Genomic DNA, 27937 nt, shown 5'->3' with positions numbered 1-27937 from the left:
TCTTTTCTTTTTTTTTAAAGATTTTATTTACTTATTCATGAGAGACACAGAGAGGCAGAAACATAGGCAGAGGGAGAACCAGCCTGCTGGGAGCCTGATGGGGAACTCATCCCAGGGCCCCAGGGTCACGCCCTGGGCCAAATGCCAGCGCTCAACAACTGAGCTACCCAGGTGCCCTGACCTTTGAATTTTCAACTGAACATCAATAACTGTGGAATGCTAAGATAACTTGTCAGTAAGATAAACACATTGAACAGTACAGAAACAAAGATTCTGTTTCCCTGGCAGCGTTTTCAAGTGGTGGTTATTTTCTTTCTCATATTTCTTATACTAACAAGACTGAAAGTGGGTGGGATAGATGTCTTGTATTAACTGTATTTAACTATATTTTCTTATTTTCTGTATTATTGTTGCTCTGGCATCTGGGGCCTCACTGACAATAGAGATTGTTCCCCCCAGGGTTAGGTAATTCCTATTGAGCACACCAAGTAATTCTGCATTCATTCCAACACCCACCTCCTCAATCTCGTTCTTACATTCCACAAGGCAGTATTTCTCTGCCTTAATCTTCCCAGGGCCAAGAACTAGGCAACTAAAGGCCATCCTTATAGCCTAGAGTACCCCCCACCCCACCTCACCCCACCCCACTCCCATCCCCAATTATTAAAACTATCTAATATTAAGCTTCTTTAGCTGCTTATTTTGTCTCACTCCTTGTTTCCCACAGAAAACCCAATAAAGGCTTTTGCCTGTGCTTTGCCCTCCCTCCTGCTTCCAAACCAACCCTATTGCTTCCCCATGTGGCCATTCCTGGTGTGGTGTGCCTCTTTCCAATTGGGGACTGTAAATTACAAACTATCTTTTCAATGGCAGTCATTTCCTCATCATTTGGCCTCAGCATACTTGAATAAATCGAATTCCCAGGGACATTTTAAAACATTTGAAAACCAATTGCTGCCTTTAGATCTTTCTTCCTCCCATCTTCCTAAACTGCCTGTCTTTGAATCTCATGAGCCAGTCCTCTGTACTCCCCCAAGTCAGTCCTCCTCATTTCTTCTTTCTTACTTTTTAAAAATGTTAATTAATTTTAATTTTAGTTCCTTAGTTAACAATACAGTGTTATATTAGTCAGGTGTACAATATAGTGATTGTACGTGCAGTAATTTTGTACATTACTCAGTGCTCATCATGGTAAGTGTACTCTTAATCCCCTTAACCTGTTTCATCCATCCTCCTCACTTACCGCCCCTCTGGTAACCATCTGTTTGTTCTCTGTAGTTAAGAGTCTCTTTTTTGGTTTGTCTCTTTTTTTTTTTTTTTTTTTTTTTTGTCTCTTCTTTTTCTTTGTTTTGTTTCTTAAATTCCACATGTGAGTGAAATTGTATGGTATTTGCCTTTCTCTGACTTATTTCCCTTAACATGGTATCCTCTTGGGACACCTGGTTGGCTCAGTGGTTGAGCATCTGCCTTCAGCTCAGGGTGTGATTCCAGGGTTCTGGGATTGAGTCCTACATTGGGCTCCCTGTAAAGAGCCTGCTTCTCCCTCTGCCTGGGTGTCTCTACCTCTTTCTCTCTCTCTCTCTCTCTCGAATAAATAAATAAAACCTTTTTAAAAAACCCATTATATTCTCTTGATCCATTTATGTTGTTGCAGCTGACAAGATTATATTCTTTTTTTATAGCTCAGTAATATTTCATTATGTATATATACCATACCTTTATCCATTCATCTGTTGATGGATACTTGGGTTGCTTCCATAATTTGGTTATTGTAAATAATGCTGCAGTCAGCATAGAGGTACATATAATCTTCCAATTAGTACTTTTGTATTCTTTGGATAAATACCCAGTAGTGGAATTACTGGATCATATAGTAATTCTATTTTTAACTTTTTGAGAAACCTCCATACTGCTTTCCACAGTGGCTACACCAGTTTTGCATTCCCACCAACAGTGTACAAGGGTTCCTTTTTTTCTACATCCTTCCCAACACTAGTTTCTTGTCTTTTTGATTCTAGCCATCATGAGCAGTATGAGGTGATATTTCATTGTGGTTTTGATTTGCATTTCCCTGATGATGAGTACTGTTGAACATCTTTCTATGTGTCAGTTGCCATCTGTCTGTCTTATTTGGAAAAATACCTACTTAGGTCCTCTGCACATTATTTAATGGGATTTTTGAGGGTTTTTTGTTTTTTGTTTGTTTTTTGTTTTGGTGTTGAGTTGTGTAAGTTCTTTATATATTTTGGATACTGACCCTTTATCGGATATGTCATTTACAAATATCTTCTCCCATTCACTGGATTGTCTTTTAGTTTCATTGATTGTTTCCTTGCTGTGCAGAAGCCTTTTATTTTGATATAGTGCCAATAGTTTATTTTTGCTTTTATTTTCCTTGCCTCTGGAGACATATCTAGAAAAATGTTGGTATGGGTAATGTCAGAGGTATTACTGCCTGTGCTCTTTTCTATGATTTTAATGGTTTCAGGTCTCTCATTTAGGTCCTTAATTCATGTCAAGTTTATTTTCATGTTGGTGTGAAGTGGTTCAGTTTTCTCAACACCATTTTTTAAAATTTTTTTATTTTTTTAAGATTTTATTTGTTTATTCATGAGAGACAGAGAGAGAGAAAGAGAGAGAGAGAGAGGCAGAGACAGAAGCAGGCTTCCTGCAAGGAGCCTGAGGTGGGACTCGATCCCGGATGCCAGGATCATGCCCTAAGCCGAAGGCAGATGCTCAACCGCTGAGCCACTCCGGAGCCTGATGTGGGACTCGATCCTGGATGCCAGGGTCATGCCCTAAGCCGAAGGCAGACGCTCAACCGCTGAGCCACTCCGGCATCCCCCAACACCATTTATTGAAGAGACTTTTCCCTGTTGCATATTCTTGCTTCCTTTACTGAAGACTGGTTTACCATATACTCATGGTTTTATTTCTGGGTTCTCTATCCAGTTCCATTAATCCAGTACCATACTGTTTTGATTACTATAGCTTTGCAGTATATCTTCAAATCTGGGGTTGTGATACCTCCAGCTTTGTCTCTTTTTCAAGATTGTTTTTTGGCTATTCGGGGTCTTTTGTGGTTCTATCCAAATTTTAAGGTTGTTCTAGTTCTGTGAAAAATGCTATTGGTAATTTTGATAGGGATTGTTTTGCATGTGTAGATTGCTTTGGGTATTGTAGATATTATTTTTATAGACTTTATTTTAAAAGATTGATTTAAAAGCACAAGTACAGGGTGGGGCAGAAAAGGAAGGAGAGGAAGAGGGAAGAATCTCAAGCAGACTCTGCACTGAGCTTGGACCTGATGCTGGGCTCAATCTCATGACCCTGAGACCATGACCTAAGCCAAAATGAACAATTAGACACTTAACTGAGCTACCGAGGCATCCTTGGTAATATAGACATTTTAACAATATTTGTCCTTCCAATCCATGAGAATGGAATATATGTCCATTTCATTGTGTCATCTACAGTTTCTTTCATCAGTGTTTTATAGTTCTCAGAGTACGTCTTTTACTTCCTTGGTTTAACTTATTTCTAGGTATTTTATTATTTAGAGTGCAATTGTAAATGGGTTTGTTTTTTAAAAAACAAATTTCTCTTAATTTCTCTTTCTGCTGCTTCTTTATTATTGTATAGAAATGCAATGGATTTTGTATCCTGTGACTTTACTGAATTCATTTATCAGTTCTAGTAGTTTTTTGGTGGAATCTTTATTTTTCTATGTATAGTATCATGTCATCTGCAAATAGTGAAAGTTTTACTTCTTTACCAGTTTGAATGTCTTTTATTTCTTCTTCCTGATTGCTGGGGCTGACTTCCAATACTGTGTTGAATAAAAGTGGTGAGAGTGGACATCCTTGTCTTATTCCTGATCTTAAGGGAAATGCTCTCAGTTTTTCCCCATCGAAGATGATGTTATCTTTGGGGTTTTTATATATGGCCTTTATCACTGAGGTATGTTCCCTCTAAATCTCCTTTGTTGAGGGTTTTTGTCGTGAATGGTAATTATACTTTGTCAAATACTTTTTCTGCATCTATTGAAATGATCATATGGTTTTTATCCTTTCTCTTGTATTACTTTGAGTTATGAATATTGAATCACCCTTGCATCCTGGGAATAAATCCCATATGATCATGGTGAGTGATTTTTTAATGCATTGTTAGATTTGATTTGCTAGTATTTTGTTAAGGATTTTTGCATTTATGTTCATCAGACATATTGGGGGGTTTTTTGGGTGTCTTTATCTAGTATTGGTATCAGGGTAATGCTGGCTTCGTGGAATGAATTTGGAAGATCTCCTTCCTCTTTTATTTTTTGGAAGAGTTTGAGAAGAATAGGTATTAACTCTTCTTTAAGTGTTTGTTGGAATTTCCCTGTGAAGCTGTTTGGTCCTAGAGTTTTGTTGGGAGATTTTTGATTATTGATTTAATTTAATTGCTGATAATTGGCCTGTTTAAATGTTCTGTTTCTCCTGATTCAGTTTTAGGTAGTTATATATTTCTAGGAATTTATACATTTCTTCTAGGTTGTCCAGTTTGTTGGCAAATGATTTTTCATAATGTTCTCTTATAATCCTTTATGTTTCTGTGGTGTTGGTTATTATTTCTCCTCTTTCATCTCTGATGTTTATTTGCATTCTCTCTTTTTTTTTCTTTTTTCATGAATTTGGATAAAGGTTTACCAATTTTGTTGATCTTTTCAAAGAACTAGCTCCTGGTTTCATTGTTCTGTTCTATTATTTTTTAGTTTCTATTTCATTTATTTCTGCTTTAATCTTTATTATTTCCTTCTCATTTTGTGTTTTTTTTTTTCCCTAGATCTTTAGGTATGAGATTAGATTGTTTATTTGGGATTTTTTTTAAGATTGTATTTATTCATGAAAGACACAGAAAGAGAGAGGCAGAGACACAGGCAGAGGGAGAAGCAGGCTCCCCACAGGGAGCCCACTGCAGGACTCCATCTTAGGAACCAGGAATCATGCCTGGAGCCAAAGGCAGATGCTGAACTGCTGAGCCACCCAGGCATCAGCTATTTGAGATTTTTATTGTTTCTTGAAGTAGACCTAAATTGCTACAATGTTGCCTCTTAGGATCTTTTTTTGTTGTATCCCAAAGATTTTGGATCATTGTTTCATTTAGACCATTGTTGTTTTCATTTGAATTTGTCTCTATGTTTTTTGTTTTCCTCTTTGATTTCTTGGTTAAGCCATTTAATGTTTAGTTTCATGTCATTTAACCTCCATGTATCTGTGTTCTTTCCAGATTTTTTTCTTATGGTTGATTGCTAGTTTCATAGCATTGTGATTGGAGAAGATGCATGGCATGAGTTTGATCTTTTTGAATTTGTTAAGATTTGTTCTGTGACCTAACATGTAATCTATACTGGAGAGTGCTGTATTTGTACTTGAAAAGAATATGTATATCTAGTGTTTTAGGATGCTATGTTCTGAATATATCTGTTAGATCCATTTGGTTTAATAGGTCAAAGACACTCTTTACTTGTTGATTCTGTTTGGGTGATCTGTCCATTTATGTAAGTGGGGTATTGAAGTCCCTTATTATTATTGTATTATTTTTGATTATTTCCTTTATGTTTATGATTAGCTTTGTTATATATTTGAGTGCTCCCATGTTGGGTGCATAAATATGTAGAATTGTTATATATTTTTGTTGGATTGTTCCCTTTGTGACTATGTAGTGTCCTTTTCCATCCCTTGTTTTAAAGTCTATTTTGTCCAATATAAATATTGCTCCTTTGGCTTTCTTTTCACTTCCATTTGCATAATGATTGCTTTTCCATTCCTTTACTTTCAATCTGCGGGTATCTTTAGTATGAAATGAGTCTCTTGTAGATGGTTCCTGCTTTTATATCTGTTCTGTCACTCTATATCTTTTTATTGGCACATTTAGTCCTATTTCATTGAAAGAAATTATGGAAAGGTATGGACTTACTGCCATTTTGTTGTATGTGGGTTGTTTTTGTAGTTCTTCTCTGTTTATTTCTTACTCTCTTCCCTCACTGTTTCTTTAGTGATATGCTTGGATTCCATTTTTTCTTTTGATATGTATTACTGGTTTTTGTTTTCTGGCAATCAATAGATATGATATCTACACATCTTACACATATAGCATTCTGTATTAAGTTGATGATTCCTTAAGTTTGAACCCACTCTTAACTTCTCTTCCCCCATTCCGGCTATATTTTAGGAATATGGTGTCATACTTTATATCCTTCTAGTTTGGGAATCACTTGACTGATTTTAGTAGATATACTTAATTTTACCCCCATGTGCTTTTGTACTTCTGACTTTTTTTTTTAACAACTATTTGTGATCTTTCCACCAAAGGAGTTACCTTTAAAATTTCGTGTAGAGCTAGTTTAGTGGTTATGAATTCCTTTAACTTTTGTTTGCCTGGGAAACTCTCTTCTTCAGTTGTGAATGATAGCCTTGCTGGATAGAGTATTCTTGGCTGCAGTTTTTTTCCTTTTAGTACATTGAATATATCATGCCATTTTCTTCTGGTTTGCAAAGTTTCTGCTGAAAAATCAGCTGATAGCCTTATGAGGTTTTCCCCTGTATATAACTGTTTTCTTTTCTCTTGCTGCTTTTAAAATTCTTTATAACCACTTTTCACCATCTTAATTACTATGTGTCTTTGTGTGGACCTCTGTGGGTTGATTTTGTTGAGAGCTCTCTATGCCTCTGGATCTGGATTTCTGTTTCCTTCCCCAGATTCAGTAAGTTTTCAGGCATTATTTTTCAAATAAATTTTCTGCCCCCTTTTCTGTATCTTCTTCTTGGATCCCTATAATGCAAATATTATTATGTTTGACTATGTTGCTGGGCTCCCTTAATCAATTTTAATTTTTTTTAATTATTTTTCTCTCTCTTGTTTAGCTTGATTGCTTTCCATTACTCTGTTGTTCAGGTTGCTGACTAATTTTTTTTTTTTTTTTTTGCTTCCTCTAGTGTACTATTTCTTCTCTCTACTGTATTTTTAATTTCAGTTGCTGAGTTCTTTGATTGGCTCTTTTTCATATTTTTATCTCTTTGTTGAGTGTTCACTGAAGTCTTCCACTCTTTTCTCAAATCCAGTCAGTATCTTCATGACCATTACTATAAATTCTCTATCAGGCATATTACTTATCTCCATTTGTTTAGCTCTCTTGCTATGATTTTGTCCCGTTCTTTCATTTAGTACATATTCCTCTGTCTTCTCATGTTATCTAACTCTCTGTATCTGTTTATATGTGTTAGGAAAATTAGCTATCTCTCCTCCTTGTGAAAACAGTACCTTATGAAGAAGAGGTCTTATAGTGCCTATTGTGCAGTATCTCCTGTTCACTAGAACCTGACACTTTTTTTTTTTAAAGATTTTATTTATTTATTCATGAGACACACAAAGAGAGAGAGGCAGAGACAGGCAGAGGGAGAAGCAGGCTCCATGCAGGGAGCCTGATGTAGGACTCGATCCTGGGACCCCAGGACCATGCCCTGGGCTGAAGGCAGGTGCTAAACCACTGAGCCACCCAGGTATCCCCAGAACCTGGCACTTCAAAGGTATCTTTTATGTTTGGTGTATTTTCCCCTGTGTTGTGGCTGAACCATTTTTGCCTTTATTGTAGTTGTCTGCAATGGCTCTCTTTGCCTGTTGTGGCCAGAGTTTGGTCCCTGTGTTGTTAGTGGGCCAGTCTGGGGCCACTTTGGGCTTGATTGAGTCATATCAGGCATTTGCCAGATATGCAGTAGCATGGAACTGCAGGTACTTTTCTGCGTTGTCTCCTGAGAATTTTTCATTGGTGAGTGGACTACGCGTCAGACCTGATGTCTGTCCCCAACCCATGCTGGGGCTGCATTTGGACTGGTATGTGTGATTAATTTCTCCTCTCCCCCAGAGCAGAGGCACATTGAAATGTTGATGGATCCTGTTAGGGCTGTTTGCATACTGCCAGGCTTATGGCACTGCTTTGGATGGGCTTCAGCCAAGGACGTATTGAATGGGGCAGGTCTGCAGGAAAATGTGGGATGGGTTGTGAGGAGCCAGTAGGTCTGTGTCAGTCAGTTGTGGGTAGGGGTCTGTAGCCCCTGGGAAAAGTCTTGGCTAGGATGTGATGGAGAGGGCATTTCTGTAGGAGAATTGGGGTATGGAGTATACTTAGTATACTGTATTATACTGTAGTATAATTGGAGTATGGAGTATGTAAGAGGATAGTGTACATGCCCTGCTTGTTCCTGCAGGTGCCCATGTAGCTAGACTTTGGTGTGGGGGAGGGTAATGGTGCTCAACAGCTGTTTTGTTCTTGGAGAAGTTCCCTAAGATCCCTACCCCTCCAGCACACACTCTGATATTAGCAAATAACCCCCCCCCCCTTTTTAAGGTTTTTATTTATTTATTCATGATAGACAGAGAGAGACAGAGAGAGAGAGAGAGGCAGAGACATGAGACATAGGCAGAGGAAGAAGCAGGCTCCATGCTGGGAGCCCGACTCGGAACTCGATCCCTGGACTCCACGACCACGCCCTGGGCCAAAGGCAGGCACTAAACCACTGAGCCACCCAGAGATCCCCCAAAACCCCTTCTTATATACCCCAGGTATTTTTCAAACTGCTGCATTCTGCTGTATTTCATTGTGGCTGTTGTTGTGCTCTCTTCTTAAATGAGGGGACTCCTGACTCTCTCAGAGCTTTGCTTGCTGATTTTTAAAGTTCCAGGTGTTAAGCCCCACTGATTGTTGAGTCCATCTGGTTTTTAAAGCCAAATGTTATGGGGATTCATCTTTCCCATGTGGGTCCCCCGTGGCTAGTGTCTGGTCATCTTCATGTCCATGGCATCCTTCTTTCCCACAAACAGTCCCAAGGGCCATTTGGCTCCTGACAGCATCTCCACCCTTCCTGCCCTTTTTGATGTGTCCTCTTTTCTACATTTAGCTGTGGAGAATCTGTTCTGCCAGTCTTCAGTTTATTTCCTAGGTTATTTTCATAGATGTGAGTGTTATCTACTTGTATTCATGGGAGAGGTGTGCTTAAGATCCTCCTACTCTACTATTTTCCCTAGAAGTCAGTCCTTTTCATTTCCCAAAGAAATTCTTGTTAATTTCTCTAGTAATGTAATTCTTGGTAATTACATTTGTCACATAGGTAATATTTCCGATACCATGGCCTTTTGGTTCTTTTAATTCTTCTACCTCACTACCGTGTCAAATCCTAAATCATGTCATTATCAATAACTGCATTCCTCCATAATCTTGATTCCAAGCATCTCAACCTCTAATTTTCACCTTCTGTCTTTCTACCTTACTCCTTTAAAACTCCCAAATATAATAATTTATCAACTCCATCCGGACCTGTAATGACTCTTACCTCAGTTTTATTATTGTCTCTTATCCTCTTGTCCTTACTTTAGCTTAAATTTGTCTATCATTATATCACTTCCTTTACATACAGCCTCTCTCTCCTTGCCCCCTCTGAATTTGCCTTATTTGCATGTCAAAACCCCAAACCTCAAATCCAGTTCTTTGACTATTCTACTCCTGCATCCACACAATTAAATGACAAGAGAAAAACATAGGCTGTTTGGTCTCACTTTAAATTATGACCATGAACCTCAGGTAGGCACTTAGTGCTGACTGTCAATCATACTGTATGCAGTCATACTATATCTCCCTAGTCCCATTTGCTCTCCTACTCTCCTAGATGATTTCACACCTCCTTTTTGTTGAGCCATCAGCTGTTCTTCCCCATCTTCATTCTTACTTGATGACCTTTCTTCCTATTTCACTGAGAAAAATCAAAGCAATTAGAAGAGAACTTTCACAAACTGTTCCCACATCTATTCATTTAGTTCCATTTACACCATATGCTTTGTCTTCTCCCCAGTTACTATTGATAAACTGTCAGTGCTTCTAAAACCGTTCCCTCCACTTGTGTGCCAGTTGTCACCCTATTTCTTTTCTCCTATTGAGGAACATTGCTCCAGCAATTTTCATTTTCCCCAAAAGAAGTTTCTTTTTTTTTTTTGGACCTTCTCATTGTTATATAAACATGATATTTTATCCCCATTTTAAAAATAAGAGAAGCCCTTCTTGACCTCACTTCCCTCTCAACTAATACTCTGCCAGCTAGTACTCTAATGCTCTGCATCCTTTTGTAATAAAGCTCAAGAGTTATCTATTACACTGCCTCCAGTTCCTCTCCTTCTTTTCTCAGTCTTTTAAAAAACTGAGATAAAATTCACACATCTTAAAATTCACCCTTCTAAACTGTATAATTCAGTGGCTTTAGTATATATGCAGTGTTTTGCAACTACCACCACTCCAATTCCAGAATACTTTCACCACCCTAAAAAGAAGTTTCATGTCCCCAACAGTCACTTCCCACTCTCTCCTCTCCCATTTCCTGGCAGTCAGTAATCTACTTTCTGTCTTTATGGTTTTGCTTATCCGGGGCATTTCATATAAATAGAATCATATAATAAAAGACCTTTTATGTTTGGCTTTTTTTTTTTTTTTTAATTTATGATAGTCACAGAGAGATAGAGAGAGAGGCAGAGACACAGGCAGAGGGAGAAACAGGCTCCATGCACCGGGAGCCCGACGTGGGATTCGATCCCGGGTCTCCAGGATCGCGCCCTGGGCCAAAGGCAGGCGCCAAACCGCTGCGCCACCCAGGGATCCCTATGTTTGGCTTTTTAAACTTAGTGTGATGTTTTCAAGATTCATTGATGTTGTGGTGTTTGTCAGTTCTTCATTTGTTTTCATGGCTGAATATTTCATCGTATGATGGATAAAGGATCATCACAACCATCCTCAGGTTTGATGATTTGGTGAGTCATAGGACTCAGCATATAGTCTTATTCTGGGCTATGATTTATTACAAAAGAAATAAAAAGAAAAGGCATATGAAGTGAAGTATGGGAAACTAGGCACAACCTTCTAAGAGTCTTCTCCCAGTGGAGTCACATAGGACATGCTTAATTCCCCGAGTTAATGAGTTATGACAACACTTCTAAAATGTTGCCAAACAGGGGAGCTCATTAGAGGCTCTGTCCAGAGTTTTTACTAGGTGTTTGTCATGTAGGCACCCTGTATCTATTGTGCATCCATATTGCAGACTCCTGGAAGGAAAGCAGGTGTTAAGCATAAACCATATTATTTATATAAATAGTTCAGGCAGAATGAGCCATGCTTGTCATTTATAGAATGCCAGGAACACTCCTGAAATCATGTTCCCAAATGTCCGCCAAGGACCAACCTTATAATTAAGTCTTTTAAAAGATAGTCAGGGCTGCTATGTTAAACCTCTTCTGTGCATATGGATATACCATATTTTGTTTATCCATTCATCAGTTGATAGACATTTGGGTTGTTTTGACTTTTTGGCTGTTATGAATAATTCTACTATGAACATTCATGCACAGAGTTTTGTATGAACATATGTTTTCATTTCTCTTGTGTTATAGAAGTGAAATTGCTGGGTCATATGGTAAACTTTTGAGGAAATGCCAGAACTCTTTTCCAAAGAGGCTACACCATTTTACATTCCTACTAGTATGTGTGAGGATTCCAATTTCTCTACATTCTTGACAACACTTGTTATTATCTGTCATTTTGATTATAGTCATCATAGTGGGTGTGAAGTGGTATCTCATTGTGATTTTGATTTGTATTTCTCTAATGGCTAATGATGTTGAGTATCTTTTCATGTGCATATTGGCTACTATATATCTTCTTTAGTAAACTCTATTCACATTCTTTGCCCATTTTAAATTGGGCCATTTGTCTTTATATTATTGAGTTGTATTGTTTATATTTTTAAATTATTTATATATTTTATATTCTATACATAGTCTCTATGTAAGAATTTTATTCTGGGGCTCCTGAGGGGCTCAGTCAGTTAAGCATCTGCCTTCCGCTCAGGTCATGATCCAGGGTCCTGGGATCGAGCCCCATATTGGACTCCCTGCAAAATGGGGAATCTGCTTCTCCCTCTACCCCTCTACTCTGCTTATGCTCCCTCTCTTTCACCAGCATTCTCTCTCTCAAATAAATAAATAAAATCTTAAAGAATTTTATTGTATGTAAAATGATTTTATTTTATTTTTATTTTTTAATATTTTATCCATTTATTCATGAGAGACAGAGAGAGAAAGAGAGAGAGAGGCAGAGACACAGGTAGGGGGAGAAGCAGGCTCCATGCAGGGAGCCTGACATGGGACTCAATCCCAGGCCCCCAGGATCACACCCTGGGCTGAAGGCAGTGCTAAACTGCTGAGCCACCCAGGCTGCCCTGTAAAAGGATATTAAAATTCTTTACATGTAGTCTCTTATCAGATATGTGATTTGCAAACATTTTCTCTGATTGTGTGAGTTGTCTTTTAACTTTCTTCGTAGTGTCCTTGAAAGTACAAAAGTTTATAATAATTTCTGTGATTTTCATTTCCTTTTTTTTTTTTTTTTTGTCACTTGTGCTTTTGGTGTTATGTGTAAAAAACTGTTGCCTAATCCAGAGTCTTGAAGATTTATACCTGTGTGTACTTTTTTAGTTCTTACTTTTAGATCTTTCACCTTCTCCATTTGGATATCCAGTTGTCTCAGCATCGTCTTTCTAAGAGACTATTCTTTTCATATTGGATTGTTGGATATCTGTAAAGGAAAACCACATTACTGTGTATTTCCATTACTTTTAATACTCTACTCATAGTATACCTCACTTCCTACCCTCTGGTCACCATATGTGTGGGAGTTTTCCCCCACACCAAGCAAGTCTGAGATTCTCTAGATACCAGCTGGGTGTCTACAAGTACAACTCAATTCTGACACTACCTGGAGATATTACTTGATCCCACAGGTAAACAGTTCAGTCCTATAAGATTGTCCCCAACCCTTTTCAGATGCCAATTGTGAGTCCAGGTTGTTCCCTGTGCTCCTGAACAACCAGCCGTGAATTGGAGGTACCCATGACTCCTTTCTTAGGTTCAGTTAATTTACTAGAATAGCTCACAGAACTCAGGAAAAGATTTTACTTACTATATTGCCAATTTACTATAAAAGGATGTTACTTAATAACAGTCAGATGGAAGAGATGCAAAGGGCAAGTATGTGGGAGGGGGAGTGGAACTCCCATGCCCTCTCTGGGCACACTACCCTCCCAGCACCTCCACGTGTTCACCAACTCAGAGGTTCACCAAATCCCATCCTTTAGGGGTTTTGTGGAGGCTTTATTTCCTAGGCATGATGGATGGAATTATTGGCCATTGATGATTAATTCAGACTCTTTCACCAACTGCCCTATTTCCTTGAGGGTTTTCCAAATGTCACCTAGCTCATTAATGTAAACTCTGTTGTGGTTCAAGGGCTTGTTGTTATGAGTAAGAAAAGCCATCCATTCCACTTCCATCCATCTGGAGCTACTTCAGAAGCTGGGAACAAAGTTAAGTATTTTTTTTTTAAATTTTTTTATTATTATTTAATTTATGATAGTCACAGAGAGAGAGAGAGAGAGAGAGGCAGAGACACAGGCAGAGGGAGAAGCAGGCTCCATGCACCGGGAGCCCGATGTGGGATTCGATCCCGGGTCTCCAGGATCGCACCCTGGGCCAAAGGCAGGCGCCGAACCGCTGCGCCACCCAGGGATCCCCAAAGTTAAGTATTATAGCAAAAGATGTCTCTATGACTCTTGCATAGGAAATTACAAGAGTATTAGGAAATATGTGCTAGGAACAGTGGACAAAGACCAAGTATGTATTTCATATTATAAATCACAATATCACAAATCTGTTGTCAAAAGTTAGTTGCCCATATATGTAGTTCTAGACACTAAGTTCTATTCCACTTATCTATATGTTTATCCTCATGCCACTACCACACAGTACAGATGACTGTAGCTTTGTAGGAAACAGAATTTGGGAAGTGTGAATCCTCCATCTTTGTTCTTTGTCAAGATTGTTTTGACTATTCTGGGTACCTTGCATTTCTATTTGAATTTAAGGACTGACTTTTCAATTTCTGGAGAAAGGTAGTTGAATTTTGATAGATATTGCATTGAATCTATAGAGCAATTCAGAGAGTATTGCCATTTTAACAATATTAAATCATCTGCTGTGTGATGGGCATTAAATAGGAGGGTGCATGATGAGATGAGCACTGGAAGATGTATGTTGGCAGATTGAATTTAAATAAAATTTAAAAATCAAAAGTCACCTAGAATGTTTCCCTTTACATAATTGCTTTCAGCATTGTTTTGTAATTTTTTTTAAAGATTTTATTTATTGGGATCCCTGGGTGGCGCAGCGGTTTGGCGCCTGCCTTTGGCCCAGGGCGCGATCCTGGAGACCCGGGATCGAATCCCACATCGGGCTCCCGGTGCATGGAGCCTGCTTCTCCCTCTGCCTGTGTCTCTGCCTCTCTCTCTCTCTGTGTGACTATCATAAATAAATAAAAAAAATTAAAAAAAAAAAAGATTTTATTTATTTATTCATGAGAGACACAGAGAGAGAGGCAGAGACACAGGCAGAGGGAGATGCAGGCTCCATACAGGGAGCTCCATGTGGAACTCTATCCTGGGTCTCCAGGATCACACCCTGGCTGAAGGTGGCGCCAAACCGCTGAGCCACCCGGGCTGCCCTTGTTTTGTAATTTTGAATGAACAAGTCTTATGCTTTTTTGTGAAATATATTCGTAAGCATTTTTTTAATCTATTGTAAATGGTATTATTTTCTAATTTTATTTTAGATCGTTCATTTCTAGTATTTAGAAATACAAGTGATTTTTGCATATTGATCTTGTATCCTGCAACCTTGTAGAACTTGTTTAACAAATAGGTTTTGGGGTGGATTTCCAAGGACTTCTATATACAAGTTTGTCATTTGTAAATAAAGATAGCTTTACTTATTCCTTTGTAATCCAGATGCCTTTTATTTCTTTTTCTTGCCTAATCCCCTGGCTACAGCCTCCAGTTAAATGTTGAATAGAAGTAATGAGAACAGGCAGACATCCTTTCTAATCTTAGAAGGAAAGCTTTCAGTCTTTTCCATTAAATATGATATTAGCTGTGGGTTTTTCATAGATGTTCTTTATCAGGTTGAGGACATTCCTTCTATTTCTAGTTTGTTGAGTGTTTCATCATGACAGGGTATCAGATTTTGTCAAAGGTTTTTTCTGCATCTATTGATGTGATCATGTGGTTTTTGTCCTGTTGATATAGTGTCTTAGTCCTGCTAAGAGAACTAAATTTAAAAAGTTTTATGATGTCTTTGGGCTGTTATAAAAAAATACTACAGACTGGATGGCTTATAAACAACAAAAATTCATTTCTCACATTTCTGGAGGGTGGAAGTCCAAGATCAGAGGGCCAGCATGGTAGGATTCTGATGAAGACCCTATTTTGGGTGGTAGGTGCTGACTTCTCACTGTGTTCTCACATTTTGGAAGGAGACAAGGGATCTTTTTGGAGCCTCTTTTATAAGGGCACTAATTCCATTTATAAGGGCTTCACCTAATTAACTTCTCAAAGGCCCTACCTCCTGCCTAATGTTACATTGGGCATTAGGTTTCAACATATGAGTTTTGAGGGTCTACAAACATTCAGACCGTAGCATGTAATATATAGCATTGATTTTCATTTGTTTAGCGACCATTGAATTCCTGAGATAAACCCCAGTTGCTTGTGGTGTATAATTCTTTTGAAATGTTGCTAGATTCAATTTGCTGTTACTTTGCTAAGGAATATTAATCTACGGTTTTCTTATGGTGTCTATCTGCTTTTGTATCAGGATAATAATGGCCTCAGAATGACTTAGGAAGTGTGCCACTTTCTAGTTTTTGGAAAAGTTTGTGAAGGTTTGGTGTTATTTCTTTAAACATTTGGTAGATTCACCAGTGAAGCCACCTGGTCCTGGATTTTTCTTTGTGGAAAGTTTTTAATTACTAATTCAGTCTCTGTAGTTAGTATAGGTCTGTTCAGATACTCTGTTTCTTCTTAAGTCAGGTTTGGTAGTGTGTGTCTTTCTAGGAATTGTGCATTTTATCTAAGTTATCTAGTGTGATTGTATTATATATTACTTTCTAACATTAAAACATTTTCTACTTTTAAAACTTTATGCTATTTGAGATCTTTTTCCAGTTAGTCCAGATAAAAATGGTTTTAAAATTATGTCATTGGGAGATCCCTGTGTGGCTCAGCGGTTCGGCGCCTGCCTTTGGCCCGGGGCGTGATCCTGGAGTCCCGGGATCGAGTGCTGTGTCGGGCTCCCGGCGTGGAGCCTGCTTCTCCCTCCTCCTGTGTCTCTGCCTCTCTCTCTCTCACTCTATGTCTATCATAAATAAATAAATAAATAAATAAATAAATAAATCTTTAGAAAAATTATATCGTTGTATTATATGAAAGCAGCACTTGGGAGACTAGGTTTTAAGAATCACCAACATTATTTTTATTAATATTTTACATTTTCTTTTAGGATTGTATATTCATCAAACAGAAGCATAAAAAACTATGAAGAGGAAATTCTTAAGAAAAAGATAGTGGAGAGGGGAGTACCACAAAAGACACACGACTTCAGTTTTGGAAAGTGCACTGACAATGGTGGAAGATCATCTGTCGAGTTCTTAGATAAAAAGTCATCTCATTGTTCTCTTCTGAAGCATAAAGTTCCAGAGGATATCAGTGATGGAGACAACAATTTAATTTCTACTGGTGAGGCATTTTTTTGTGGATTTTTATAAAATTGCAATGCCATGATAGTAATTATATTCTGATACAATTGGAGAAAAACATACTTCAAAAATCAATTATACTGGTTCCTTTCTAATAGGTAAATGAAATAAAAATAAATGAAGGTAAATGTAATAAAAGTAAGTGAAAGTAAATTTATATGGGTAAGTGAAAGTAATCCTATAGTCAACTCCTAGTTTTCCCAAACAATTGGAGTTGGGGTTATTATGAATAATACACATATAATTCACAATTGTCCTCTTAAGCCTCCACATGTCATCATCATTATTCTAATCTACACCAGTAAAAGCTTTAAGCAGACTATAGATTCAGTTGTTATAACATATGTATTACTTAAAAACAACATGCAACATAAAATCATCATTATATTTTGTCACAGCACAAAATTTACAGTTTTGTTGTGACATGTTGTAAAAAGATGGAATATAATAAAAACGGTATGGTTTTACACAGGTTGAATTGTTAAGAAATACATTACTACAATAAATATGGTATTTGACCTTGAAAAAGAATTTCAGTTTGTTTGTAGAAGTGGTTATCAGAAGGGTTGCAGCTTATGAATTATTGTGAATTGGCAGAAGGAGGATGTTAAGGACATAGGAAGGTATAGATAAATATAAGTATAAAAAAAGATAGAAGTATAGATGATATAGTTAGAGACATATAGTAGATATTCTGACAGGAAACTCGAGACCTCTGGATCAAGAAACCGACTGCTTGTCAGTTACAGAGCATCTAAGTTCCCAAACCCCAGTCCCTACAAGGTTAGGTGGTGAGGGCCTGATGTTACCCTACATGTGAAGTGGGATTGCACTATAAAAGAGGAACACTAAAATTAGGAGACTCTGATAGACTACTGGCAGATCTGCCCATCTTCTTCAGAGAAAGAGAGAGTAGGAGGGAGGGGTCTTTACTTTGGAAGGTAAATAAATCTTCCCTGATGAACAGAGAGGAACATATTAGCTTCACCACCCAGGAGTATAGGGAAATGGTTTTAAGGGGAAGAAAACCTGTAAATCTTTCTGGAACCTCACAGTTATCTCTAGCTTCCAAACCTGTTTGTTCTTTAATCATTCTTTGTCCAAGTTTTCCAATGCTTTGCTCAGAAAGGTCAGACCATAGGGAAACACAAAAATATTTATAGAAAATGGTCTCCTAACAGTTGGTTATCTGAAATCAGATGGAAATGTATAACACCAGATATGGAGGTTGTGGCTCATAACATATGCAGTGAATTGAGGTATCTGGTAGATATTTAAGATGTTTCTGTGTATTTTGTGTATTCTTACATGGCTCCGTTCAGCTGGGTGCGGTTTTTTGCATTGACCTAGTATTTCTTGTGAATGAGCTGCGAGGAAGTGAAATGCACATAAGCAAATGAAAATTTCACATTACATTCAGATTGTTTCCTAATATATCAATTGTGTTAGATCAAACTGGTATTTTCAAAACAGGGACTGTAGCAGAATGTATATGAAAGTATCTGTTAACTAAAGGATTTTATTACTGATATTTAGTACAACAACAATAATAACTAAATTGATTTAAGCCCACTTAGAATCCTCTTTTGTGTGTTAACAACATCTAACTGTGGTGAATAAATGAATGGATGTGTCTTCTAGGCTTTAAGGTAGATCCATTCATACAGTTTATCTCATTTAGTCTCAGATAACTCTAAGGAGTAAGTGGCTATAAGCTGATTTATAGATGAGAACTCTAAGAGCATAAAGGACTTTCTCAAGGCCACCCAGAGCAGTTGGTTGAGCTGATATTTAGTACTCATTTTTCCTGCCTCTTGTCTAGAGTTCTGTCACAGCCCCACGGCATCCCATTAAAGTGGCCAAACACATTGCAGTTGTAAGTGAAAAGAGTTCATTTACTGTTCAACCCCCGTCTTAACTATTTCTCTATTCCTCCGTGGAAAACTCCCATGTTGACCAGTTTAGCAGATACTCGTTGTCCACATCTTACTAACTTCTTTGCAGGCTTTCCTACTGTGAGTGTCACCCTCCTTGAAGCTTCCTGTGTTCTATGACACTGTACTCTCTTGATTCTCCTTCTTGGCCATTCGTCTGCCTCCTTCACTGGCACATTGTCTTTATACCCCCTAAATAATTGGTTTTCTCCCATTTTTTTAAGCTTCATATCCAACCACTGACTAGACATATCTGTCTAAATATACCTTAAATATTTCAAAATTTAGTCTGCCTCAAACCGACTTAATCATCTGCCTCGAACATAATTTGTTCTTAAGTACTCTATCATGTAAATTTTATCACTATTATTCTACTCAGTTACTCTTTTACCCTTCATTATATTCAGAACCATGTTTGTTGATTTGTCTTCTAAATATTTTTTTAAGTTTATTTATTTACTTATTTAAGTAATCTCTACACCAACATTGGGCTCAGACTCAGGACCCTGAGATCGAGACTTATGCTCCTCCAGCTGAGCCAGCCAGGTGCCCTTAAGTATTATTACACACTTCTCTTTTTTATCCTCCTGCCATTTCTTTATTTCAGGTCTTTGCAATTTTTCTTGAACATTTGTACCCCCTCTAGTTGCTAGGCCTTTCATTGTGCCACCCTCCATTTATACCGTGTAGAACAATGTTTATTAACTACAGGTCTGATCATGGCACTCCCTTTATTAAAATTCTTAAGTAGTTTCCCATTGATTTTAGTTGGATATCTATTGGTTCAAATGTTATTTTCACCAAAAAAGTCATGAACAGGAATAGGAAGGTAATAGGTAACAAGAAAGGGCATCAAAATTGGAAAATTTTCTAACTTCTTATGTCAGATATTCATGAAGTGGCTTTAATTTGGGTATGTAATTTTGTGATAATATTACCTATATTTAAATGTAAATCTGTATTAAAAGGTATATTTCATTATTTAAGTTGAAATTTATATTTCAAAGCAAGATATATATGACTTTAATGTTGTTTTATTTTGAAATTACCAGTTAAATATTTTAGTTACTATTGCTCTCTCTTAGTAGCTAATCATGATAACTATATGGAAAACCTTTAGTTAATATTAAAACACATTTTTTGGGATATTTATAAGAAAGAAACTATTTTTTAGTTTTGTTTTTCTCTTTTAAAGATAATTATGACTTGGATCCTGCATCTGAATTAGGAGAAGATTTATTGAAACTTTACGTGAAACATTGTTGCCCAGATATTGATATTTATGTTGATGGAAAAAGTTTTAAAGCTCACAGGTAAATAGGCATGTGATTGATTTGGTGTCGTGGTTTGTGAAAGTAAAGTTTAAAGGGGTGGCTGTCTCTTTCTAGCACAGTGGTTTTCAAGCTCTGATTCATAAAAGTCACAGAGGTGTCATGGTTGTACCTCAGGGAGCCCCTGACAGGGGAAGAGGTTGTACATCGGGTAGAGTTTTTTGCCCGCAGGTTCACATAGGCACACATATCCCTTCCCCAGACATGTTCGCATGTTTTAGCCAGAGCGAATTTCTACTTTGCATTGGGCATGAACCTAAGATTTCATTAGAAGGAAATATTCTATTGCCTAAAATAGGTTTGAAAGCCACTGTCACAGAAAATGTAATTAAATGCAATTTTTAATTTCACAGGCATTATAGTATTGAAAATTATTATTTCTATTTGAATGACATATATTTTCTCTGGATGCATTTTGGTTCAAAGTCTTTGATTCAGAATAGATATTCTTATGAATAGCATTGATTAGAAGGCTTAGTATTTCAATGTACTTTGAAAAAACCATTATCATGCTTTAGAATTGGGTTGCTTCAACATTCTGGGCTTTTAGATTTCAAATTAAAGCCTGCTCTTTTTTGCAAGTAACTAAAATCTGCTTAAAAGAAGAAAAATTTTTAATAAGAAATACAGATTTTTGTTTGGGAACTCAAGGGAAAGACGTACATCTGAGCCTCACAATGGACAAAAAATGGAACCAGAACACTGAGGAGCCCAGTGTTCTTCCTCCCTCTCTTTGTGTTTAAATAGAATGTCAATAAGTTATTCTGGTGCTTCTGAAGAGGAAGAACCAGGCTATTTGCAATGGCAAGAACCAGTCTTCTAGGCTCAAGGGTGCACATTCTTAGTGAAATTAGCAATGGGTTTAGATTATAGGATTCAACTATGCCAACAGTACTGATGTTTGTGCTCTCAAACTTCATATTGGCTTTGCCAGTTAATTGACAGCATTACCTTGCTAAACTCTAGGATTCCCAGTTTCAGTCAGACTACCATTCACAATTTGAGCTTTTCTCTGGGGAACATGTATTTTATAATTATAAGTACATACATATGCACATTTTTCCAATTTTTATGAAATCTGCATTATATATATAGTAAAATACAGGATATAATACAGATTTAGTAATATGTTTTCCATATCATGGATATATATTTCCAAATATTGTGTGCATATGTGTTTGTTTGTTTGCTTCTCTCATTCTTTTTTATGGGGGGGCAACACAGTTTTATTTTAAAAATTAATTTAATTTTATTTTGTGTTCAGGTTTTTCTTGAAACCACAGGGGGATCATACCAAAGTTTTACTTATAGAGCCCAAAGGTTATTGTTGTCATACGGGGAAAGCAAGACCTTGTGATCATTTGCAATATATCCTCAAACAGTGTCTATATTTGGCCTCTCTGTGTGCTGCCTGACAGTGGACTGTTTTAGGAACTGGATCTAGAATATTAGGTTTGCATTTCAGGAGAGCTCTTGCTCACACTTCTGGTTTATTTTGTTCACCTAGCAATAAAAAATAAATGTATATTAACTAGAAGGGCAGTTTCCTGAGCACATGTTACAAGAAGATCTGGCTTAATGTTTTCTACTACTTAGTACACTTCTGTGAGTTACAATGGCAAAATCTAAATCTCATTACCTTCCTACTCCAAACTGAACAACTCTCTTTTAGTACATAATTTTATTATTCAATTTAAGGAATATTATGTCAGTAGTTCAGAAGACATATATTCATGTCATGTAATTTAAAGCCCAGCATCAGACCTTTCTGAATTACTTCTTGTTCTAGCTGGTCAACGTTCACATTTATCTTAGTGGTGTGGCTAAAAATCTGTTTGTAATATGGCTGTTTTCATTTTTAAATTATATGTACTCATATATTGAAAGATAAGTGGAGGTACTAATAATTATCAGGATTTATGATCAGAATTATATTCACATTAGGGGTCTATTTTATAAATAGTTTGCTAGTATAATATGTCTAAATTGATGTGGTAATGAGGTAGTTTCTTCTTTTCTTGAGTCCCTGTCTGTTTTTCATGCTCTCTCTATACCTGGTTCTTCCAAGATTATCTCTCCCGTTGCTAGTTGCTCTGTCCAGTCTTTATCTTGATCCCTAGCTTAATGCCTGGAGCCCTTGATATGCAGTTTGATGCCAGTCACTTGCTTGTGGTGGCACAATTAAGCCAAAGAAGTTATTTTATAACAGAGTAATTAAGAGTGTGTGAACTGTGTGTGGAGCCTTTCTGTCTGGTTTTGAATTCTAGCCCTGCCGTCTTTTAGCTCTGTGAATTTGGGCAAGTCATTTAACCATTTTGTGCTTCAGATCTTCATCAAACAGGATATTCTCAAGGTACTCATCTCACAGGGTGATTATTAGGATTAAAATACTTTAAAGTACTATATAGGTGTTCGCTATCATCATCCAGGCAACAGGCCTTTGATAACAAGTTTTTGTGTAGAAAGTAGCAACAACCTGTATGCACTTATGGGGGACAAGCAGAGAAATGTGGCTTGAATCACTTACATTTCACCCCAATCCAAGAAGGGATGGAACAGCAGTGGGCCTTCAGGAAAAGTCAAATTTACTTTACTTTTTTCCATCTACACAGGCCTTTTCCCCTATGAAGCATATTCTACACTCTTCTCACATCTTTGTCCTTGTTTATCTCTAATACTTCTATTCAAAGGAGAAATGAAGAGAGCGCTTTTTATTTGAAAGGATGGGGGTTATAATAAATGGAGGACCCCCTTAGAATTCATTGATCCTGTTTTTATGTTACTCCTTTTCTGAGTACTGCTTCCTGGGATGCTACTACACATTACCTACTTTTGTAGACCTCTGTAACATTACTTTCCTGCCTGAATTGCTCTCATTCACCAGATGAGTAGTATCTGGATATTGTACATTTCTGTCTTTATTTCCTCCTATCATCTTCAGCCTACCCCTAAGTTCACACCTGACCCACTCTATTGGGGATCTCCCATTTTATGGCATTATTTATTATTGTAGTGTTTCCAGAGAAATTGAATCTGTTTCATTTTTAAGATTGTCTGTTGTACTTCTGTGTTCCATAATTAAGATTTTCTTGGGCTGATTTATTGAAATAGCATGGCAGTGATTCCTGATTTTAGCTTTGATGCTCAATCTGATATTCTTTCCAAAATGCCTTTCTTTTCAGTGCCTGATATTATAACATTAGATTTTTCATTCAGTGAGTTAAAGTATCCAACTCCCCTTTTAAAATGTAGATTTTTTTCTGAATATTTAGCAAATTGGCACTCAGTCAGAAGGTCAGTGTTCTAGTTTGTGCCATAGTATTAATCAGTTATATGTTTAACTGGAAGCTTTTCTAGAAGTGTATAGTTTAGTAATTCAGAAGTTAGTCTGGGTTTAGATTCTGACTCCATCATTTATGGAATGGTCAAGAAGTGCCTTCAAGTCTCAATTTCTTTATCTATGAAAAGAATAATAATAGTAATTATAGCATGGGATGGCTCTGGGGATTGAATGAGGTAATGCACACAAAATAACCTAATAGCTGGCACATTATAAGCTTCTAGTGAATGTTAGTTGATATAAATATGTATTGGGTATCTGGAAGGGAGACACATTGTTGTGTCTTATACTTTATAGTAGAGGCTGGCAAACTATGGCTCAGATCTGGTCACTGCCCTCTTTTTATATAAAACAACAAAAAACAAGCATATGCAACAGTAACCTGTAAAGCCTGATATTTAAATCTGATATTTATTATCTGTCCCTTTACAGAAAAAGTTTGCTATCTTACTCAGATTGCCAGGAAGCCTTAATAATTATAAAATTCCAAATTACCATGCAATGAAGTGAGTCACTAACATCTTAATATTAATTACTTTGTTAGTAATAAGTGGTCAGCCATGTCCACTTGTGAGGTTTGATGTGATAACAATAGAAGGAAAACAGAAAATTCCTGAGTGCCACAGGCTTTTTTTTTTTTTTTTTTTTTGCCACAGGCTTTTAAGGGAGGTTGCAGTGGTGTACCAAAGCTAAAGGCACTGGGTGCCCGATGCAGTACAATCTCCTTGATTGAACTTGACAAAACTGCTCTTTAGATATTCTCTATAGAACATATTAACAGCACAGGAGGCAGAACTGTCAAGGTTTAGGAGGCTCTTCTCTGTATTTATATTTTTCCGTTCTTGTCATTGAGTTTGTGTCTTCTAAGAGTCACTTGGGTTGTTCCCAAACCTGTTTAATGCCATTTAACTTATCATTTTCACAGCATAACTTAATGAAATATTAAATAAATCAATGATATATGAGTATGAAAGAGTTTTTATGGGGCACCTGGGTAGCTCAGTCAGTTAAATGTTTTACTCTTCATTTTGGCTCAGGTCATGATCTCAGGGTTGTGGTATTGAGCCGCGTTGGGTTCTGCACTCAGTGTAGAGTCTGTGTGAGATTTTCTTTCCTTCCCCTCTTCCCGCTGGTGCGCTCTCTCTCTAAAATAAGTAAATCTTAAAAGTATTTTAAAAAGTTAAAAAAAAGTTATTCCAGTACAAAATAAAGTGAATGAGAAGATTTAATAAAGAAGAGACATTTTAAAAATTGTTACTGAATTTAGTATAGATGGACAATGTAAAAGTTTGAGGGGGAATTTACAAAAATCTAAAATGATTCTATACATCAGGTGCTTCACAAAAGTTTTAGATTTCATTCTTCATTTTAGAGAAATTTGAATTCGAAATTATAGATGTATATACATATGGTTTTTGTGAGAAAAAAGAGGCTCTAATCAGTGAACTCACATTAAAAAAAGGATTGGCCTTATGGTGAAAGATTTGTGAATGAATCCATATGTATTCTTTTAAGAATTGGCAGATATTTTATTAAGATACAGTTTTTGGAAGTGGGACAGACATTCTAACTGGTCTTCAGGTACATTTGTTAATGATTGGTTGGTTGCAAGTGAGCATGAAAACAGTTTGGAGAATTTCAAAAGAGAAAGGATTGTTCAGTGTTAGGGGTAGAGAGGCTTTTTCTTTTCTTTTTTTATTTTTTATTTATTTTTTATTTATTCATGAGAGACACAGAGAAAGAGGCAGAGACATAGGCAGGGGGAGAAGCAGGCGTCCTGTGGGGAGCCTGATGTGGGACTCGATTCTGGAACTCCAGGATCATGCCCTGAGCTGAAGGCAGATGCTCACCACTGAGCCACCCAGGCATCCCCGGGTAGAGAGTTTTTTGAGACTGCTAATTTCCTGCAAGAAGTTAAGGTCATTATCAAGTGATTACTGGTGGTTTTCTCTCCATGAAGAGTATAGAAGTTTTTTTTTTTTTTTAGCATACTTCTACCTGTATAATTTGGAATTTCTGGAATTTTAATGCTCAGTAAAATGATTGTTTTATTGACATACAGTTGACTAATACAATATTGTATTAGTTTCAAGTGCATAACCGTGATTCAACAACTTATGTTATGCAGTGCTCACCACAATAAGTGTAGTTACCACTGTCCCCATACACAGTCATTACAATATTAGTGACTATATTTCCTATGTTGTACTTTTCCATATTTATTTTTAAGTTATTATAAAATGATTATGACATATACAAATAATTAAATTCTCTTAATTATTTTTGATTAGCCAAACAACTATCAGTTCTAATTTTGTTGGATAATAGGGCATCCATCCATTACACTTTACAAATAATTTTTTTACTTAGGAAGGCTAATCTTATGAAAGCTTTAATCAATGGATGTCAAAATGGATGTCTTAAGAAAAAGCTCTTTGCTTTTTTGAAAGTATGTGTTCTCTAAGATGCTTGCAAAGATGTGCAGTGAGTAATAGTGACAACTCCAAAAAGTTTGATTCACTACCCTGGGTTTAACTTTATTTAGTTATATAGAAATAATTTAAAAAGTATTCTTGGAGCAAGAGTACTTAAAAAAACAAAATAACAACAACAACAACAAAAACAGTCTTAGTGAAAAATTCCTTCTTTAGAGCTTCCCCAAGTAATCCAGGCCATTATTCTGCCTGGAGTAGTGAATCTAGTTCAGCTAACATCAGGAAGTATTGAATAGCAAGCAATGTGCTAATGCAAGAGCAAGGGGGAAATTAGGGCATCTTGACAGAGCCAGAAGCAGAAGCAGCCTTGTCAGTTGAGATTAAATTTAATCAAAAGGAGAAAAATGTTTTTTGGCATGTTGAAGAATGAAAAATCTGGCAAAGATTTTTAATATGCTGTGCCATCTCATAGCACTTTTTTAAAAATGTAGGCTCCACGCCCAGTGTAGAGCCCAGTGTAGGGCTTGAACTCATAACCTCGAGATCAAAACCTGAGTTAAGACCAAGAGTTGGATGCTTTACTGACTGAGACACCCAGTCACCTTATACAGCATTTTTTTTTCATGCAGCTTTCTTTTCTTTCTTTTCTTTTCTTTTCTTTTCTTTTTTCTTTTTTTTCTTTTCTTTTCTTTTCTTTTTTCTTTTCTTTTCTTTCTTTTCTTTCTTATTTTTCATGAGATACACAGAAAGAGAGAGGCAGAGACATAGGCAGAGGGAGAAGCAGACTCCATGCAGGGAGTCTGATGTGGGACTTGATCCCAGAACTCCAGGAGCCGAAGGCAGACCCTCAACTGCTAAGCCACCCAGGCCTCCCCATATAGAATTATTTTTAAACTGAGGCTTGTATCTAATTAAGTAGGAATATTTTCGAAGTTTCTGTCTTAAAGTTGGGGAAATTGTTTAAGTCTCAAATGCTTTTAATCTTACTTAAAGGAAATAGCATGCTGTATTAGTGCAAATATTCTGAGAAGCAGACATGAGGATAGGGTTTATACTTGCAAGAAATTTAGTAGGCTAAATGCATGTGAGAGAACATGGTAAGGAACCCAGGGGTGACTGAAGGAGCTGTCAAACTTCTGTGTTGATCTGCCTATGGAAGGAACAGGAAAAGGAAGGAAGCTTGGGTAGTATTTGTCTTAGGCTACAGTGAAGTTCTGAGGAAAATCAGCAGAGTGTTAGAAAGTTCCCAGGCCAAGGTCACCCATCAGAAAAGGCCCTATCTCTCTGGAATAGTGTCCTGGATGTCCTCAGTCACTAGTAGAGAACAGCCTGTGGGAAAGCCTTGGTACCCATGTGGTAACGAATGCAGGGTGCCCTACTGGAGCCATTGGTCAGTTATGCAGTCAAAGATCAGAGAGATGCATTCTCATGCCTGCCACACATGTAAGTTATGACATGCTATATGTTTATACAGGTATACCTCCTATTGCGTTTGGCTTTATGGTGCTTTGCAGATGGTATGAGTTTTGTTGTTATTGTTGTTTTGTTTTGTTTTGTTTTGTTTTGTTTTAAAGGAGAAGACTTTTTTTATTTTTTTTTTATTTTTTTTTTATTTTTATTTATGATAGTCACAGAGAGAGAGAGAGAGAGAGAGGCAGAGACACAGGCAGAGGGAGAAGCAGGCTCCATGCACTGGGAGCCTGATGTGGGATTCGATCCTGGGTCTCCAGGATCGTGCCCCGGGCCAAAGGCAGGCGCCAAACCGCTGCGCCACCCAGGGATCCCCTTGTTTTGTTTTTGTTTTTGTTTTACAAATTGAAGATTCATGGCAACCTACAGCAAACAAGTTCAATCAGTGCCACTTTCCCAACTGCCATTTGCACACTTCATGTCTCTGGTCACATTTTGGTAATCCTTGCAATATTTCTTTTTTTTTTTTTTCATTATTTGTTGTGGTGATCAGTGATCTTTGATGTTATTATTATAATTGTCTTGGAGTGCCACAAACTACACCCATAAAAACATGGCAAACTTAATTGATATGTATTGTGTTTGTTCTGACTTCTCTCTCAATCAGCCATTCCCTTATCTTTCTCCCTTTCCTCAGGCTTCCCTATTCCTTGGGACACAACAGTATTGAAATTAGGCCAGTTAATAACCCTACAATGGATTCTAAGTGT

The 27937-nt window shown here is 37.1% G+C and overlaps 1 protein-coding gene across 2 annotated transcripts in view; it reads left to right on the top strand.

Moving 5' to 3' along the window:
• Positions 1 to 27937, top strand: part of BTBD8 (BTB domain containing 8) — a 94675-nt gene that overhangs the window by 8802 nt on the left and 57936 nt on the right. Inside the window, exons 3-4 of one of the 2 annotated variants that reach the window (XM_041748610.1) lie at positions 16462 to 16697; positions 19847 to 19964. In XM_041748610.1, coding sequence (XP_041604544.1) covers positions 16462 to 16697; positions 19847 to 19964 — 354 coding nt within the window. Of the gene's footprint in view, positions 1 to 16461; positions 16698 to 19846; positions 19965 to 27937 lie in introns of those variants that run through there. The other variant, XM_041748611.1, reaches the window with a different exon arrangement.

This window comes from Vulpes lagopus, chromosome 3, assembly GCF_018345385.1.
Source record: "Vulpes lagopus strain Blue_001 chromosome 3, ASM1834538v1, whole genome shotgun sequence".
Classification (NCBI taxonomy): Eukaryota; Metazoa; Chordata; class Mammalia; order Carnivora; family Canidae; genus Vulpes; species Vulpes lagopus.
Note: the sequence above shows the minus strand (reverse complement) of the source record. Positions and strands in the feature narration are given on the sequence as shown.